The sequence below is a fragment of the Equus asinus genome, chromosome 3 (assembly GCF_041296235.1).
Source record: "Equus asinus isolate D_3611 breed Donkey chromosome 3, EquAss-T2T_v2, whole genome shotgun sequence".
Classification (NCBI taxonomy): domain Eukaryota; kingdom Metazoa; phylum Chordata; class Mammalia; order Perissodactyla; family Equidae; genus Equus; species Equus asinus.
Genome location: NC_091792.1, coordinates 85,738,304 through 85,755,564, shown reverse-complemented (window position 1 = coordinate 85,755,564; position 17,261 = coordinate 85,738,304). Strand labels below are relative to the sequence as shown.

At 43.3% G+C, this 17,261-nt stretch overlaps 1 protein-coding gene across 5 annotated transcripts in view; it reads right to left on the bottom strand.

The window, feature by feature from the left end:
• Positions 1-17,261, bottom strand: part of UNC5C (unc-5 netrin receptor C) — a 358,229-nt gene that overhangs the window by 22,133 nt on the left and 318,835 nt on the right. For all 5 annotated transcript variants that reach the window (XM_070505334.1, XM_070505335.1, XM_014834219.3 and 2 more), the window contains 2 exons: positions 9,555-9,723; positions 6,676-6,909 (listed from right to left, as the gene is read on the bottom strand). In XM_070505334.1, the coding sequence (XP_070361435.1) occupies positions 6,676-6,909; positions 9,555-9,723 (403 nt within the window). The remainder of the gene's footprint in view (positions 1-6,675; positions 6,910-9,554; positions 9,724-17,261) is intronic.

Here is a 17,261-nt window from a genome sequence, read left to right as displayed (position 1 = left end):
TGTGACACTTCTAAAGCAAAATGCCAAGGGTAGCCTCGGAGAAGCGGCCACGTCACTTGTCCACCTCTGCGCATACTTCTGAGGAAAGGATGATCTCTCACATCTACTATTAGGAATAGGGCTTTTTAGGTTGTTCTAGAACTTCTGAAGTCACCCTATTTCTTTTCATCCTTGAACATGTTTTCTTTTCTAAACTTCTGTATAGCTTTCTATTTCTGCAGTAAGAACTTACCATAAACTTAGTGACTTCAAACAACGCAAATTTATTGCCTTACGGTTCCGTGGGTCAGAGTCAGACACAGGGCCCACTGGGCTGAAGTCAGGGCGCTGGCAGGGCTGCCCTCCTTTGTGGGGGCTCTGGGGGAAATTTGCTTTTCTGTCTTTTCCACCTTCCAGAGGGTGCCCACATTCTTTAGCTCATGGTCCCCTTCCTCCATCTTCAAAGTCAGGAATGGCACACCTCTCTGATGACCAGAGCCAGGAAGGTTCTCGACTTTTAAGCACCAAGTAATTAGAACAGACCCACCCTGGCAATCCAGGATCATCTCTCCATCTCAAGTCTGTCCTCAATCGTATCTGCAAAGTCCCTTTTGCCATATAAGGTAACATATTCAGAGGTTCTGAACATTGTGTGTAGATATTGTGTGTGTGTGTGTGTGGGGGGGGGCATTATTCTCGCTGCCACAACTTCTATTTTCTCTTCTCTCTTTCTTCAAAAAAGAAAATTCAACATGGCAGGTCATTTGCAAAATATATGATAGGGCCAGAGCCAAAGTCTCATGAGACGATGATAAAGATGGGAGAAATTTAGAAGCATCAAAAAGATCCCTGTCCCCAAACAGCTGAGCAACTAGCCTGCCCCCAAACCTGAGCTCACTCGCAATTAGGCCACGATTGGAGCTGATAGTTTCACTGAGCAATTATCTTCAAATGCCCTTAAAATTAAATGCCCACCTAGGGGTAACTAACACTATCGAGTTCGCATTTTGTGCCAGGAAACTTAACAACTTTAATCCCCTTGAATCTTCTAAGGGCCCTTGATGTAGATCAGATGAGGGTCCAAAGAGGTCCAGTTCAATGACCAGGGCCCCAGAGCCGACAGGCGGCAGAACCAACTGAGTCAGCCAGCCTGACTCAAGCTTTCCTTCTGTCCCACACTCCCCTCCATACACTTAGCAGGGAAAACACATTTATAACCTTTAACACATTTTTCTTGTTATTGTTATCTACTACATGTGTCACATGTATGAATATATTAATTTAATTCCAGAGACCAGAATCCTGAAAGTGTGAAACACAGGTCAGACTACTTTTGAGGTTGTTAGAGGAAAATGGAAGAAAAGATACAGTTAATGGGGCCAACCCAATGGAGGGCCAGCCTTTGTGGGCCCAGAAGAGGTGGGCCTGAGGTGTTCTGGGGTGGGAGGGTCTCAGCTTGCCGTGGAGCGGCATCAGAAGGATACTAGTGAGGAATGCATCAGGTGGCAGGGTGAAAATAAACCTTTTCCAGGCTCCCTCCCACTGCAGCCCAAGAAACCGAGTCTCACACAGTCCTCAACTGGACTCCTACTTTCCACATTTTTCTCCTGTCTTTTCACATAACAGGATCCTTCACAGGGGTACTGCGCTCTGCCACAGACTGGAGCAGGGCACGTGAAAACTAAAGAAATCCAAGGAGAACTCTTCTCCGTGCCAAATGACCACATAAAGACAGCCAACGTATGTGAATGCACATCATTTGGTTTGTGTCACATACACAGCTGTCAGAAATTCTATAAACATCACACACGGCCCATATTGTATGCAAATAACTCCTCTTTTAGGTTCTGAATCTCAGAACTTAGTGTAAACCCCTTTATTACAAAAGAAGCATCTCATAAATGATACCCTTATGATGGAGGGCAGAAATTACTTTATGTCAACGTAGATGTGTGCTTCTCCCTGGGTGTTTCAAAACGTATCCCAAATATAACCTTGTTCTCTATTAATTTCTGGTCTATTTATATTAGGATTTAAGTCTTTGCAAACAATGAAAAGAAAACACCAATATTATTACTTTAATCTCCTGAAGAGGAGGAAAAGAGAAACACCGTGACACACCCAGCTCAGTCTCTCCAGTAGCCGTGAGCTCTGTATCTGAGAACAGAATTGGTTCTCAACTCTTCCCACAATTCTTAGCATCTCTGTCTTTGCTCCCACTGGTCCTCCCAGCATGTGCTCAGGAAAAACCCCACTTGGAAGGTGTATAAAAGCATTCTGCTGTCTCCCAGCTGCCCTGACTCTTGCTCCAGTAGTCACCGCTAGCGTCCGAATCCTACATCAGTGCTTCCATATTGCTAAATGCAGCTTTTAACTTTCAGGTGACCATTTTTGTCCCCAGGCTTAGCAAAACTCAAGGAAATTGTTACAGAAGCTGCTGAACTCAAAGAGGTGGGTAGGGAGATGAAAGAATGCATCAGGGTTGCTTGAGACTGACTGATGCGGTGGTCTCCTTCTCCCCCCCACCATCCACATGGACCATCTAAGCACATATGATAAAAAGAGGGAATGAATAGTCTTGATGTGTTCAGCTCCAGACATCGGGCCATAGCCTTTTTCTAAGAGCTCTCCAGACTGTGGAGTTCTGACCCCTGAGAATGAGTGCTCCGCTGGGCTCCCTTGCTGCCCTGGTCCAAAGTTCCGTGAGGGTTTCTGCAATTCAGAGGAGTCGCCAGTACACAGCAGTCACTGTAAGAAAATATCATTTCTGGCGAGACCTGCATTCGGGCATCACTTGCTATGCTGGAGATGGAGGTGGTGGAGGAGCTGGATTAAAACGTAAACAGGAAGGTAAAGCTCCTTTTCATCAGAGCCAGACTAGGCGAGAAGAGGCTGAAATGAAAAGTTTGCAGGGTAAAGGGCAGCAGCTGAGGGAGCCTCCCTGGAGTGGTGCAGTAGGTGTTAGGTCACTGCAAAGCATGACGGGGCTGTGATGCAGGCAGGGACTGAGGGAGAGTGGGAGGGACTGGGAAGCAGTGCCATGTGAAATCTGATGAGTCAAGAAGAGGTAAATAAAGGACTGTGGAGAAGCCTGGGAGGCCCAGCTGACGGCAGACATCTTCAGAGTATAATAGACGCAATCAGAAATTTATGGGTTTTTAAAGCGAATCAACAGCCTGGAAGTGGAAGTGGGATGATGTGAAGGCTACTAGAATAAACTTGGGCAAAGGAACTGTGATTAAATGTTGACCTTGAGTTTGAGAGGATGATGGGAATAAAATGTGCAGGGAGAAGGACCATGAGGCAGGTACTGCTAGGGTGGGATGTGTACTGGAGGGACTCTGTGCTAAGGAACTGAAATGGGTAACAAACAACAGAGTAACGGAATAAAGAATAGCAGAAGAGCGAGCTAGCCCTTGAAGTAGAGCAATGCCATGGAAGTGCTCGCGGGGTGTGAGAAGTGCTGGAACTTTCCCCTTGGCCTCGTGACCAGCTGGAGGGCGTGGATTCACTGCCTGGATTGTGAGCGGTGCCACATTACCTGGAAGATCCAGTTGCAGTGAACGCGAGCAGGTGAAGGAATGGGAGAGAGAATGACTTGAGAATGTAGGAAATTTGTCCTTAATAGGATTACAGTTCCCCAAAGACCTGTGAAAGTGTTAGGGTAACAGTTCTTAACCTTGGCTGCACAGCAGAATAACCCAGGGAGTGCTAACAAAACCCTCAATAACCAAACCAATTAGATCCGAACCTTTGGGGTGGGACCCTGGAGCGAGTCGTTTTTAAAGATCTCCAGTGGATTCCTCTGTGCGTGGGATAGAGAACTACTGACTTGGGAAGAGCGTGAGTGAGGGCGGGGTGGGCCTGAGGAAGGGGGAGGTATTTGGAAGGAGCGAGGCAAAAGATGGTATTTATGGGTAACAGCGGTTAGGAAGCAGGGCGTGGGGAGAGACTGGCGGGGAACAGCGGCAGGCAGTGTGCCAAGACGGCAGAATTTAGGTAATGAAGGGCCTTTCTGAGTTAATCAGCCCCAAGGTTCCAATTCAAGTGTGGGTGTGAGGCAGTGTTGGCGGACTGAACTAATGTCTCGTTGGCATGTTGCACAGACCGTTTAACTACAGCTCGGGTTTTGGTATTTCTGCATTATTAAAAGGCCGTGAGGCAAGAAGGTCCTTCCCATTATTCATGTTTGTCTCAGCCTAAGAGCTGGATCCCCAGATGCTGAGAATTTATAAATGTCTATTCGGAAGGCCCTGGCCATGAGACAAACTGCTCTTGGGCTGCTTTCACTGCTTGAACCTGTCAGTCTTTGTCGGTGTTGACCATTTGCATCACTTTTCACTAATTAAAATAATCAAAATTATTTTAGAAAATATTACCTTTTTTTTTGCATGGATTTGTGTGTGTCTGTTGGGAAGAAAGGTCAAGAGGTCCTGAGTATAAGAAGTAGGAGAGTGAATATAAATAGGTGTATCAAACATTTCAAATAGGACGTAAATCTTCTACCATATGCTGTCTGCAACGATTTTTCTTAGAATTGTTAAAAAGATTTGCTTTAGTGAAACTCCATGGCTCCCCCCCAAACACAGTTTCCCCTAAGAAGAATTTCAGCCTGGGATGATCTCTACCCTGACAATGTCTTAGAAGTATCAGATTTGCAAGGAACATGAAAGAAATAACCTTAAGCTTTACACCAGAGCTGTGTGTTCGCATCATTTATTACACTTCAGAAACTCCTCCGGGCTTGACCATCAAAAACAGATCCAGCGGCAATCCCAGCGGCAATCCCATCGCCTCCCCTCCATGGACCCACCACGCGACACCCAGTTTTCATGAGCTGGAAATACTCTCTGGATGGAAACTCTAGAAGTAAATATCCTGATTTTCAGAAAAACTATCTTCCCTTTCCACTGCTGCTCTTCCTCTTCTGCGTGCTCACCCTCTGGAGCTCCTTTGCTGGCTGCCCTTCACCCTCCCTCACAATGGTGGGGCTCCCCTTGGTCCCTATCTCCAGGGTGCGGCTCTTCGAGCAACCCGCTTTAGGAGCAGAGAGTCCAGACTGCAGCCAGCTGCCCGGGCAAGAAGCCTGCTTTCTCCACTCAATAGCTGTGTGACCTAGAGCAACTTACTTAACCTTTCTGTGCCTTGGATGGCACACCTATAAAATGAGGATAATGGTCTCTTAACAGGGCTGTTGTAAAGATTAAATAAGATAATAAAAAATATTTAGAATCTTGCCAGGCACACAGGAAGTTCTCAGTAATGTTTATTTCATTATTATTATTTTCTCCCTTCACTCTCCCTTGATATTCTCCCTGATCCCCATGGATGACAAACATCAATATTATAGATTTGGTTCCTGCGTCTCTGTCTCAGGATCTGCTGTCCGTTTGGAGAGACTCACCCATATTTCTAATCTTTGTCCTGATGCCTAACTCATACCTCTAACTCAATACTCCAAAAGCAAAAGCACCATATCCACACTCGAATGCCACCTGCCCCTGAGTTTGCTACTGTTGCTTTGAGGCAGACTTGACCCTCTGCTCACCCACGCGGGGTCAGTCACCAGGCCTGTAAGAGCTACTTGAACAGGATCCGTGACACCGATTCCCTTCGTCTCACTCCTCTGTCGTCACGTTAGCTCTACCGTGCTTTACTTCTTAACTTGACTCTGTCTTTCCACTGATGTCAGACTAATATTTCTTACGTATTTCCAATCATGTCTTTCTTCTCTTTAAATCTCCCCAGTGGCTTTCCATTAACTCAAGAAACTAAATCTCAACTCCTCCCTCTGGCAGTCAAGGTCCAATCCCAACAAAACTCCTATCTATGGTTCCAGGATTACTGGAAATAACATACCCGTGTAGACTCTGTATTTGCTCTTCCTGTGTTTCTTCATGCTGTTCCCTTCACCTAGAAATCTCGTATTTTTTTCCCATTACTGCTGGTCAAACCCAACCTTCCATTAGGGCCAATATGAAATGTTAGCTCCTTTCCAGCTTTCCTCCAGATAACATGATGCCTCCCTCTCCTGAACCGGCACAGAATGTTGCATTCACCTATGGCACTCCTCACACTCTGACTCGTCTCCTAGTCTTTGGCGTACTTCTTTTATTCCTCCTTCTAGATCATAACTTCTTCAAAGGCACTTACTATATCCTTTAAAGCTTCAAGTGGGATTAAATACATGGCAATAACAGCACCAGGAATTAAGCTCATTTATTCTGCAAAGCAGCAGCCTGTTGTCAAATGCTAGCGCTCCTCCTCACAGCGCCCGTAAAAGAATGGGCGAGCATATGAGCGAAGCGGCACACCAGAGGCACATACAGGGTGAGCAATTACGCCAATGCCTTTCCTGGGAAGAACGCAGCTGAGATAAACATGGAAGCAGATTATTTACCAACCACAGGTCTCCTTGCCAAATTCTTCCACTTCTAAATTTTTCATTAAAAGAAATCAAGGAAGGTAAACAAAAGTAGCCCTTGGGAGGGATCAGCATAACGGAAATAGCCCATTTATCAGCATGGCCTCAGAGAAATGTCTAATTTTTTCTAATTGCTTTTTTTGGGCCCAACACTTGTGTTCACACACGTGGGTGCACACACACATACATGTCCTCTCTAGGTGTGTGCAGCCACACCAGACCTCGGCTCCGGTGGGGAGGTGAAGAGGGAGGGTCAGGCCGGAGCCGCTTACCTTCAGGGCATCCTGGGTGTCGTCCAGACAGTAGACTCGGACGCTGTACTCCAGGGAGGAGCAGCAGAGGGGCCCGAAGATGGCCAGCTTCAGGCGCTTCGCGGCCGCTTTGGTGGTGGACTGGCCGACCAGGGCGTAGGTGCTGAGGTTCTCGGTGAGCAGGTGGCACGCCTCTGCGTCCAGCTGAATGTAGCAGGGGGTGGTGAAGTTCTCCTCTCCCACCACCACCACGTCCTGCGGGACAAGAGGGAAGGGGCCCTGCTGAGCCGCTGAGCATCCTGCTGCTGTGGGGGTGGTGGCCGAGGGGACCTCTTCTCCTGAGTTTTGATTATTCTTTTTCCTGCTCTTTTTGTTTCTCAGGCTTTATTACACCTCTATCTTCATTCTTCATCCTTCTGTCCCTTACTTACCTTGCCCTTATACCGATAGTATTCTCGACATAAATGCCCTTTATGTACTATTTTTTGATCTTCCAAGAATCTACATTACTGGAATCTACATAAAATTCCAAAAGAAAGTCATGGATTATCCTTTTAACTTTAGTGTACCCGAGTTCATTATCTGTTTCTGAGAACTTAATGTTTTAATCTCTAAATTTCATATTTAATCCCAAAGTACTATTTTATTGCAATGTCATTATAGCATCATAGTTTTTCCCCTAAAAATCTAGTCTTGAAAAGAATTAGAGAAAGTAAGGAATTATGCAATACCATTCTACTATATTCTTCTAAAACCCATGTGCCGATTATTTTCCAGAGCAATACACTGCTTTTCCTCAATAACCCAAGCTGCTGGACTCTACGGAAGGCATGATATGACAAATCCCATGCCTTTCAAACACTTTTCTCTGTTATTTTTCATGCAAGCCTTTAAACAATCTACCCTTTTAGACTTTGACAATATTTAGCAAGAAATAAATGGAAGTGATGAGTTTTGTAGAAATAGTTACAAACTCAAACAGGTTTTGATTTATCCCAATGGCTCAGGCTACAGAAGAAATCATCTGAAAGACCATCCGTAGGATCCATGACCAAGGGTCGAAATTCCACACGCCTCCTGGAGGAACCGGGTAATAGGAACGTGGGAAGCAGGTAGGGAGGAAGGCACTAAGGCATGGTGGAGACTGTGATGAAGCAGAGCACAGAGCAGGAGCCTGACTAAAGAGCTGTCTCCGCTTGGCTGCAGCTCATTGCGGCTATGCAAGAATGCAGGCCCAGGGAGGACAGAGCCTTTAATTTTTCAAGAGAAGCTGGAAGTTCAGATTTTTGTGCAAAATCTTCCAACTTTTAATTAATGCAAATTTAAAAGAAAATTTCATGTGGGAGAAATAAAGCAGATGTGTGGGAACGATTCAGCCTCTGCTTTAGGCTACTTAACCTCCACAGAGGCAGGAACTATATCTACTTTGCTTCCCACGGTGTCTCAGTGAGCCTGGCTCATGGCAAGCAATGGTTATTTGTCAAAAAAGAAAATAAATGTTTCATCATAAATTGAGTCGCTGGGGCTGGTAAAAGATGTGAAAGAAGTTGCCACCCCAGGTGGCTGTTGGTTAGTTAGGCCTTGCAACATCATCTGAGCTATGGTAAGAGCTGTGTTTTAATAGCATCCATGAAATCATTTCTGCAACTGAACCTGTACCCAAAGATGAAGCTCAAACTGAACCAGAAAAGAGAGAGAAGGAAGGTCAGCTCCTCCAGGTCTACTCCAGCCCAAGAAGGACACTTGGAAAGAAGCTGCTTTCTCCAGCAGGGCCAGGGCAAGCCTCAAGCACCATCTAATGATGGCCCATTACAGACAGCCTCCTAGAAGCTGTGGCCAAGAACAGAGTGCTCCATGTGGCTGCCACAAGCACGAGCGTGTTTTCACGAGGACTGCCCTCTTCGACTCTTCTCATCTCTTTATTTTATTTTATTTTTATTATTGTTGTTACTGTTATTATTAGTCAAGTTCAGAAATGGACAGGTTTTAGAGTATTAGGCAGAGAATTGCGCAAACAATTTAGGATCACTTCAGATCAAGACTTTGGGATGTTTTTGAGATAAATCATTTAAAGCTTAAATGAAACTGAAGTTAGGTCTGCTCACATCTGGTCTTAACAAAAAGTACATCCCTAAACTTCAGCCCTGGAGTGCAGGTCTATTTAAACAATAAATACTCTTTATTCAAGGGATAATAATGAACATAACCAAGCTTTTTCTTTAAGGTATTAGGTATAAAATCTTCATGGTAAATATAACAAATCCTTTCGCGATTCACTTTAGGTGCTAACTAAAGGGTACTGATGTAAAGCAGAGGGTCTGTTCAGGACACTGTCCTTAGGTGGTGATGATGGCGGCAGCCACAGAGAGCCAGGATGCCACAGAGGGTCTCCATTCTAGTGGAGCTGGGGAGACACGCCCTTGCTCTTCTCCCAGGTTAAGTTCAGAAGAACCATATTGCTGGTACTTTTCTGCAAGTAAGTGCCTAACATTTTCTGACCCAGGTGCAATGTTCCTCTACCTGCAAGTTTAATATATTTATATATATGTATATTTCCCTTCCCAAGATAGAGTATGTATACGCCAAAAGGCACTTGTGTAAGACTCTGAGTGCACTTTCCCTATGAGTTAGCTCATGCTTGACTACCATTTTCTTTGTGCCTATCAGTCAGCAGATAAAGCATTCGGGAACCAGTTCATCTCTCTGTCTGTCTCTCTCTCCCTCCTCCTGCCTCCCTCCCACTCTCTCCCCTGTCTTTGTCCCCCCCCCCGCCTTTCATTTTGAGTGTAAGCTAAAGTTCCATCCAGGTTTTGCTTTGAAGATAAAAGCTGTCCCGTAATTGTTCCTGCTCATCTGCATGCATTGCTCCTGGTTCCATCTTTGTCTCAGCAGAAGCTCACCTCCCACTGCCCCTGTGCTGCCTGGTTCTTGAGCTGTATCTTCCAGTCCTCGGTACTGGGATCTGCGCAGTGATGCATGGTGAGGATGACGGGGCGGGTCAGCAGGGCTCCTGGGGGCCCACAGCTCACCACCGGGGTCAAGAGTGTTTGGGTGTCTTCCATGGGTGGCCTGGGAGGAGAGTAGAGAACAGCATCAGTGACATAGTATTTCCATAGTATTTATGTACTAGGTACTCATTGAGATTTTAGATCTAAAGTTGTACAGACAGTTTCTTCTTGGAGTTTCTTTTTTGGGGGGAGTGAGGCAGAATTAAATGGGAAGACATGCTCTTTAAACCAGGACTTTTTAAAGACATGCTCTTTAAACCATGCTCTTTACTGCAGGACTGGAGGTCTCTATGACAACGGTGAACCTGCCAGCATCTCTTTGATCCCCTCCCCTCAGACAGAGGTCTGCCCTTGGTGACTTCCTCTGAATTCATGTACAGATACTTTCAGGATGGAATGAGAAGGAACAAAGGCCTTATGAGGTTACATAACCATCTTTTCTGATAATACTTGCCACTGGTCTCACAGGGTTTTAAATACTTTTGTGGTTTTAGGACCAAACTTGAAAAATACTTTAAAAAAAAAAAAAAAAAAACTTCAGAATAAGGACACCCTAGAGCTCAGCTTCTTCCAAATGACTTTTGGGAGTAGTTCAAGCTGGTACAGCAGCTTCATTGTTTCAAATATGACCAGAAAGAATATAGAACTGTATTTCTCTAGTAATTTCAAATGAAATCTCTCTACCTGTGTACTTCATATTCTGAGAATCTGGGTGGAAAGAACCTTAAAGATCCAAAAATCTTTATTTCATATGTTTTTTTAAAATTCCCTTAAATCCTTTCCCTAATAAGATTGTAATCATGAAAAGGCAGAACTTAACTCAAGCTATCAGTGAGGAAGTTGTCCCAAGGTGTTGAGTGGATTGCCCAAAGTCTCATAATGAACGACAGCTACTGCTGGGACTCAAACCAATGGCTTCTCAACGACAATACTCAAACCACTCTGTCAGAATAGCGTGGCTTAAGAAATCATGGACTCTATTTTAGAGGAGGAAGGACCCTTGGGGCCAGAAAGCACCACCTTCCATCCAAAGCAGGAGCCTCTCTGCAATATGCTGATGTGTGGTTAGTGCTTTAGGCACAACCAAAATTGTAGTCTGCTACTGAGGGGTCACCTCATCTACCATCAATGCAAACTTAGAAAACATTCTTACTTAGAATGAACACAATCTGCCTTCCTGACATTTCTCTCCATATATCCTTGACCTGCTTTCTCTCCACTTTGGCATGAAAACTTTTCAAATATTTAGAGATTGTTATGATGTCTCTAAAAGATCTTATTTCAGACCAAACATCCCCAATTTTTTCAAATTTGGATAGAAAAGTGTGGTTTCCACATATCTTCCTAAATATCTATCTTTATTTTCATATAGATGTCTGTCTGTGTTTCAATGTCTTCACTAAAGCGGGGCATCTTGAAATGAGTGTAATATTCAAGGAGATAGCATAGCGGGACTCCTATTTCCTTGATTTGGAATACGTAGTTACATCAGTGCCTCACACAATTGCTGCTTTAGATTATTCTCAATCAAGTAATTATTTATAAATATTATTTTGCAGGCTTCAGTAGATGGGAAGATGGAGACGATATAGTTAAGTATCTCCTTTATAAAATGAGGCAATGAAGCCCCAAGAAGGTTAAGTAATTTGGTAAAGCTAACCGCCCTATGTATTCCTAACAGGAAAGGCTCTTAGGCTAAATCTCTATAGTTCTGTGGTTGCAATGATGGCTTTTGAGCCTATGTACAGAAATTTATATTTAGGTATTTAATTTCACCTTAACAGTTTCAGGGAAAACTTCAGGTCATCCATTTCTTAATGCTATGTCTTTCCACCAAATATTGGCTATCTCTTCTGGTCTTTGATCCTCCATAAATCTGATATGCCTGCCATTTATGTTCTCATTCCAATCATTGATAATATTGTAATATAAAAATAGGTCAGCAACAGAGATCTTTTCAAGGATGCTGCTTTAAACCTCGCTCCAGTCTGACACCATACTTTGAGTTATTTAGTTCAGCCGAATATAAGCCCATTAAAATATACATTGTCCAGTTCACATCTTTCCATTTCATTCACATGGATATTACAAGGGACATATCGAATTCCTCTATAATTGCAATGGCCACTTGAAATGGATTTTTCTCTAGTCTTTATCTGTGGTTTATATATTAAATACTACATAATCTAAAAGTTAGCTTGCATCTTCTGGCCTCATGTAGCACTCAGTGAATGATAGCAGCACTTATTATTTTTTAAGATATTGTTGGAAAACAATTCTCCATGGATCTCACATGTTTTTGCACTTTCTTGGCTGTCTATTCAAAGCAATTATTTAGCAATCACCTTGGAAGAGAGATAGTGGTTACCTCTGGAGCAAATGGCAGGTATGTCTACTTCCCATTATAAAAGACTCAGGTTCCCTAAGCTCGGTGTCCTTTCCTGGAATGCAACCACTGAGTATGTAGATGTCATCTGACCTTCTTTGCATCACTCTTTTGGAACCGGGACTCAGGAAACTGGCACGAAAATGATGATACTCTAGATAGTGCTATTGCTGTGAGTAATAAACTGTCCTTTGTCTCTGACCCAGGAGTCTTGCATCATCTATTAGCAACCACAAAACTGTGGTAGCCAACTTGGTAGCTCACAAGTAAGATTAAATCATAGAGATTCCTCGGTTCTTGACAATTATCATCATCAGTTCTAAGACCTCAATTAAAATTTGGCAGATTGTCCCCTTCGTGAAACTTGCTTCCTCTCTCATGCTAAAATTTCAAGAGGATCTCATCAACCCATGGCTTTTCTTTCCTTACATTTAGAAAATCAAAACAATTTTTATCTCCTTTTAGTTTTTTAATACTGTCTCCATTCTCACAGAGTAAGAACACAGTTTTATTAAATCTAAAGTTATTGAATTACTTAGAAATGTACTTATAGTTGGAATCATAAGGTTATTGGCAGCTTGAGAAGTCATTACTGTCCCCTTTGCCCCATCGTTTTCATTTTCTCTTAACCCAGTTTTTCTTCCTTCTTTCCAATCTGAAATTCATTCTCTTAGAACATGAGTAAGGTTTGCTTTCATTGTGTCTTAGCTGATATTATACTATCTGCCCTAAGCAGTAACTTTATTCTTGCTTATTTCTACTTTTCCAACCAGGGCAAGAAAAAGCACTGATTGCCTTTTCCTGAGCACCACTCTTACCTTTAGTTACAAGTGTGCCTTGAGAAGTGAACATTAAACTTTAAAGGAAAGAGACTAAAGTGGAATCCATTTCAAGTGGTCCTTGCAATATTGTTGGGGATTGGAAACATCTGTCTCCTAGTCCACTGTTAGCAGCCGGGGCTGGAGGCAGGAGGAGGAGGGGCTCTTCTCATCATTGAGTTGGAACAGAAGGGAGAAGACTCCCTGCTGGGCCAGGGAGCTGTCAGACCTGAACTCGCCAAGCACACCCCTGGCATGCAATATTGATGGCACCATTCTTGGAGGAGCGATAGCAAGGGAAGGAGGGGGCAGTAGGTGTCAAAAGAATTTATTAACCCAGTGAGGTGCAAAAATGTAATGAATAGGGAAGCGGTGAAGTGGGATTCATAACAGGGAATGAAAAACAAAGAAGAAATAATGATAAAAATCTATTTTTGTTTTCAAGCGAAGGAACTAATGTTGAACTTGGAAACATTTCCAAGCATTTATGGAAGGAGTGACTTAGAGAAGGTTCAGATTTAACTGTGTGAAACCAAAGGTCAGCGTGTTTAAATCCACACTTCCTTTATTTACATAAAGTGAGGATATTAAAATACATAAAACAAAAATAGTAGAAAATAAGTATAATCAAGTCTGATTCATGTGTTTGCAGAAAGGGGCTTCAATCCTTTATGTCACATGTGTTGTCTAAGATATTTAAGGAAATATTCTATAAATATTAATTGCAGACAACATGGAAATGAACACAAAGCAACACTTAGCTGCAGAAGCAGCAATTAAGTAGAAATTCACTAACGAACAATGACTAAAGTTTTAAAGGCTTTTCGAAGTCTATCAAGGATAATATGGTAAATGCTGGATGGGTTCCGGGGCCTCTAGGACAAAGCCCTCAGAGCGGAGTTTTCGTTTCCCGTCAGAGAGAGTCTCTCATCCTTCGCATGACATCTTTAGTGAAGAGAACGTCTCCTGCACAGAAGCGCGTAATTTACAAACGTTTCACACGAGCGGCTGCATTTGCTGCTCAGGGCACACCTGTAAGGTGGTTAGGATAAGTAGTTCTAGGACCTCTTTTTCCAGAAGAGGGAACTGAAATCTAGAGATAGTAACACACGTGCCTAAGGCTGCTAAGCTAGTCATAAGCAAATCTAGAATTCAAGCACAAGTCACTTGGTTTCTTTCATACAGTGGCGTATTTGGGGTTGCTCATCTGGGTTTAGGGCCTTGAGAAATGTTTTCTTTCTGTTTGCTAGAGCAGGTTCAAAATTGCTTCTTGAAAAGAATTTGTCCACCTCACTGTGGAGACAAGATGCCTTCTATTACACACATGTCCTTTGTCAGGTCCCTCAGGAGGACCATCCCACACTCGGCTCAGCTGCCTTTTAAAGCAGTCTCACATATGACGGGCAACTTGAAATATCTGCACTCTGGGTATGTGACAGGGAATATCGAACTCACTTGCTGTCAGAAGCTCAATTGAGCAAAAAAAAATATTTATGGAAGGCGCTCTGAAGGGCATGCCACCATTTCCCTAGACAGGCCAAAATCTATCCCTGGATTAAGCTGGAACAGCTAAGCGTTGTGCCCTGCACTGAAGTGCCGAATCCTTGCGGAATTATTTTACTGAAGTTATAGTTGGGCCTTATACCATCTACTTACATTGAGGGACGCCAACAGAAGAGGCCCTATGAAACTCATTGCTGTTTTTATTTCAAGGACGTTGTTCATTGTACTAACAAAATGTCTTCTTTATGAGGAACCGAAGGAGAAATAACTGAGCTTCTTCCAGACATGTTTTTTCCTCATGTGCACATGGTTCTTGCAATTTTCCACACTCCCCCTTGAAAGCTTTGAAATAATAAATTCATGACCTATTGCCGGGAAATATGGCAGAAATTACGCCAAATATTTTATATTCTAACTGCTCACCTGACTTTATTATCTTATCTTTTCTAATCTTATTTTCCCATTTTCTCATTTTTTTATCCACTTATTTAAAATTTTTTTCCTCCCATTGAAAAGACAGTATTTTCATAAATCTTTGAATACTTTCTTTTTTAGTAGGATTTCAATAAATAAACACTGTGGAGCACAGTGAGAGAATAAGATTTGAATACACCTGGACTCTACTCCCTTCTCCCTATATATTTAGTCTTTTTAAAGTGTTCCCTCAGATGAGGAATTTAGGACTCCGCCTACAAGGAGAATATCACTGAATTTCAGTGAGAAATGACAATGTCAACTACTAGTTTACAAAGTTCCAGACAACATGTTAAAATAATTGAAAACTTTCTGCTATATGATTACCTACATAAGAGAGTTTTGGCCTGCTATCCTAACACATTTCTTTATAATATTGTCAGTAGATTATATATATGATAGTTTGCCTCACCACTAACTCACACCTTAAACCCTTCCTACTGGGATTTCCTCCTTAAAAAAAATCCTACAGGCCATCAATGTCCTGTAGTTGATAAATCCAGTCTTCTTTTTATTATTCTCTTTTTTCAATTCCAGTTTTACTAACACCTCTGTCAACCACTTCCTCCATCTTGAAACTCTTTACTTCTGATTTTTTCCTACTATGCTTACAATCAATTATTCTTTCATTCAAAAATATTCACTGAGGAGCCACTTTATGTTAAGCACCGTGCTAGATGCAAACTCTTTGTCTGCCTTATCCTGACACGCTCTATTTAGTTTTGCTCGTCACCCCCAAACCTGAAACAGGAGTACTTCCCAAAGTTCTTTCCGCAGTTCTCTTCCTTCTGCCTCTGCGCTTTTTCCCTCGGTGGCTCCATCACCGGTGACTTTCCGTCTGCCTCTCTAGCACGAACCCCGTTCCCCCTCACACACACCGCGCATATCTGAATCAGAATTTGGCCTCTCCTGCCTGGAACCAGTAGCTGCGTCTGAGCCCCTTCACGGCCGGCCGGCGTCACAGTCCTCACAGTGCCTGAGGCTTGATTCCTACGCGCGTTCTTTGTGCTCTGCCACTCTTTCGCAATACTTCTGATGGTCGTGAGATACTTTTTCTTCTGAAATATACTTCACTTTCCATTCCCCAGACTCAGGCCTGGCTCTTCCACTCTCCCCTCACGCGTAGATTATTGCCAGAGCCCACCCAGACACCCCGCCTCAGGGGGTCTTTCCGTTCCCTGCACCAATTCAGCCCACACACCATCACCAGATCAATCTTTCAAAAGCACTGCTATTCCTGTACCACGTTGCTGTTCAGAGACCTTCCACGGCTCCCCACAGTTTACCAGAAAAAGTTCTATTTGCCTTTATATTTGGAATGTCTAAATTGATTTTTTGGCCTTTTGAGAAAACTGCTAGGCAAGTACGGAACACAGAGAAAGGGAAAATTAATGTTCATATCTTCAATTCCAATTGTTTTTCAATAAGAAATGACAAAAGGTAAAATTTCAGTCTGCATCAGACTCATTTTTTGAACTGCTATTGGAAACAAGCAAAAAGGCCCATGTTAGAGCCGTTAATCGTGGAAATGGTATTCACGAGGGAGCAGAGGCTTTGCCACCTCTCCAGAGATCTGTGAAGGAGGTGGAAATCACGAGCACAGCCTTGCAGCTCTGCTCCCTTTTGGTCAGAGACAGCTTGTCCCAGCTCTGCAGCTCACTGAGGCTGCTCATCCGCCACCCAGGGCTTCCTCTTGGAGCATATTCGGTAATAAGGCCCCTCTTGTCACATTCACTGTGCCACGTGTAATTAAGTTCACGCCTCCCTTTAGACAGTTCACGTCGGCAGATGACCAGCTGGATACCATCCAGGTGGAAAAACACCCAGTTTTGAATGCAAGAAAGGGAATCAGAGAGAAAGGAAATGGAGAAAAATGATCAGAATTTTCCTATAAATGTCTTGAAGTAACTCATATCTCCTGATGTCCTCAGAGTGTCTTCTCTGAAAGAACTTCTATCTCGGATCACGTGAGGATAGAAACGGTCTTTAGTGAGCAATAAAAAGAATGCGCTATAACAGGAAGGCAGAGGCTCGGTTTGTGTGCTGTGGAGGAGGGATGGCATGTTAGAAAGTGGAAGAGGGCGGCGGTGGGGTGACCTGGGTGTGAATTCTGCCTTCCCTCAGTTGTAATCTGTGACACCTTGGCTGTGTGACTGAATTCCCCTGAGCCCTAGTTTTTTCATCTTTAAAGTGGAGCTTGTCATAACTTGCAGAGTTACAGTGAGGAATAAAGGAAATTAAAAGTACGCTGAATAGGTGGCAGCTCGCTTTGTATTATTACTATATCCTAAAACACATTCTTGTCAATGTGCTTTTACAAGAAAAATGCATCTAGTTCCCAACAGAAAATCATCAAGAGAGAAATTCCTCGTTTATTTGAGACGGTTATGTTCTCACGTTTGTTCCTTGCTTCATGGC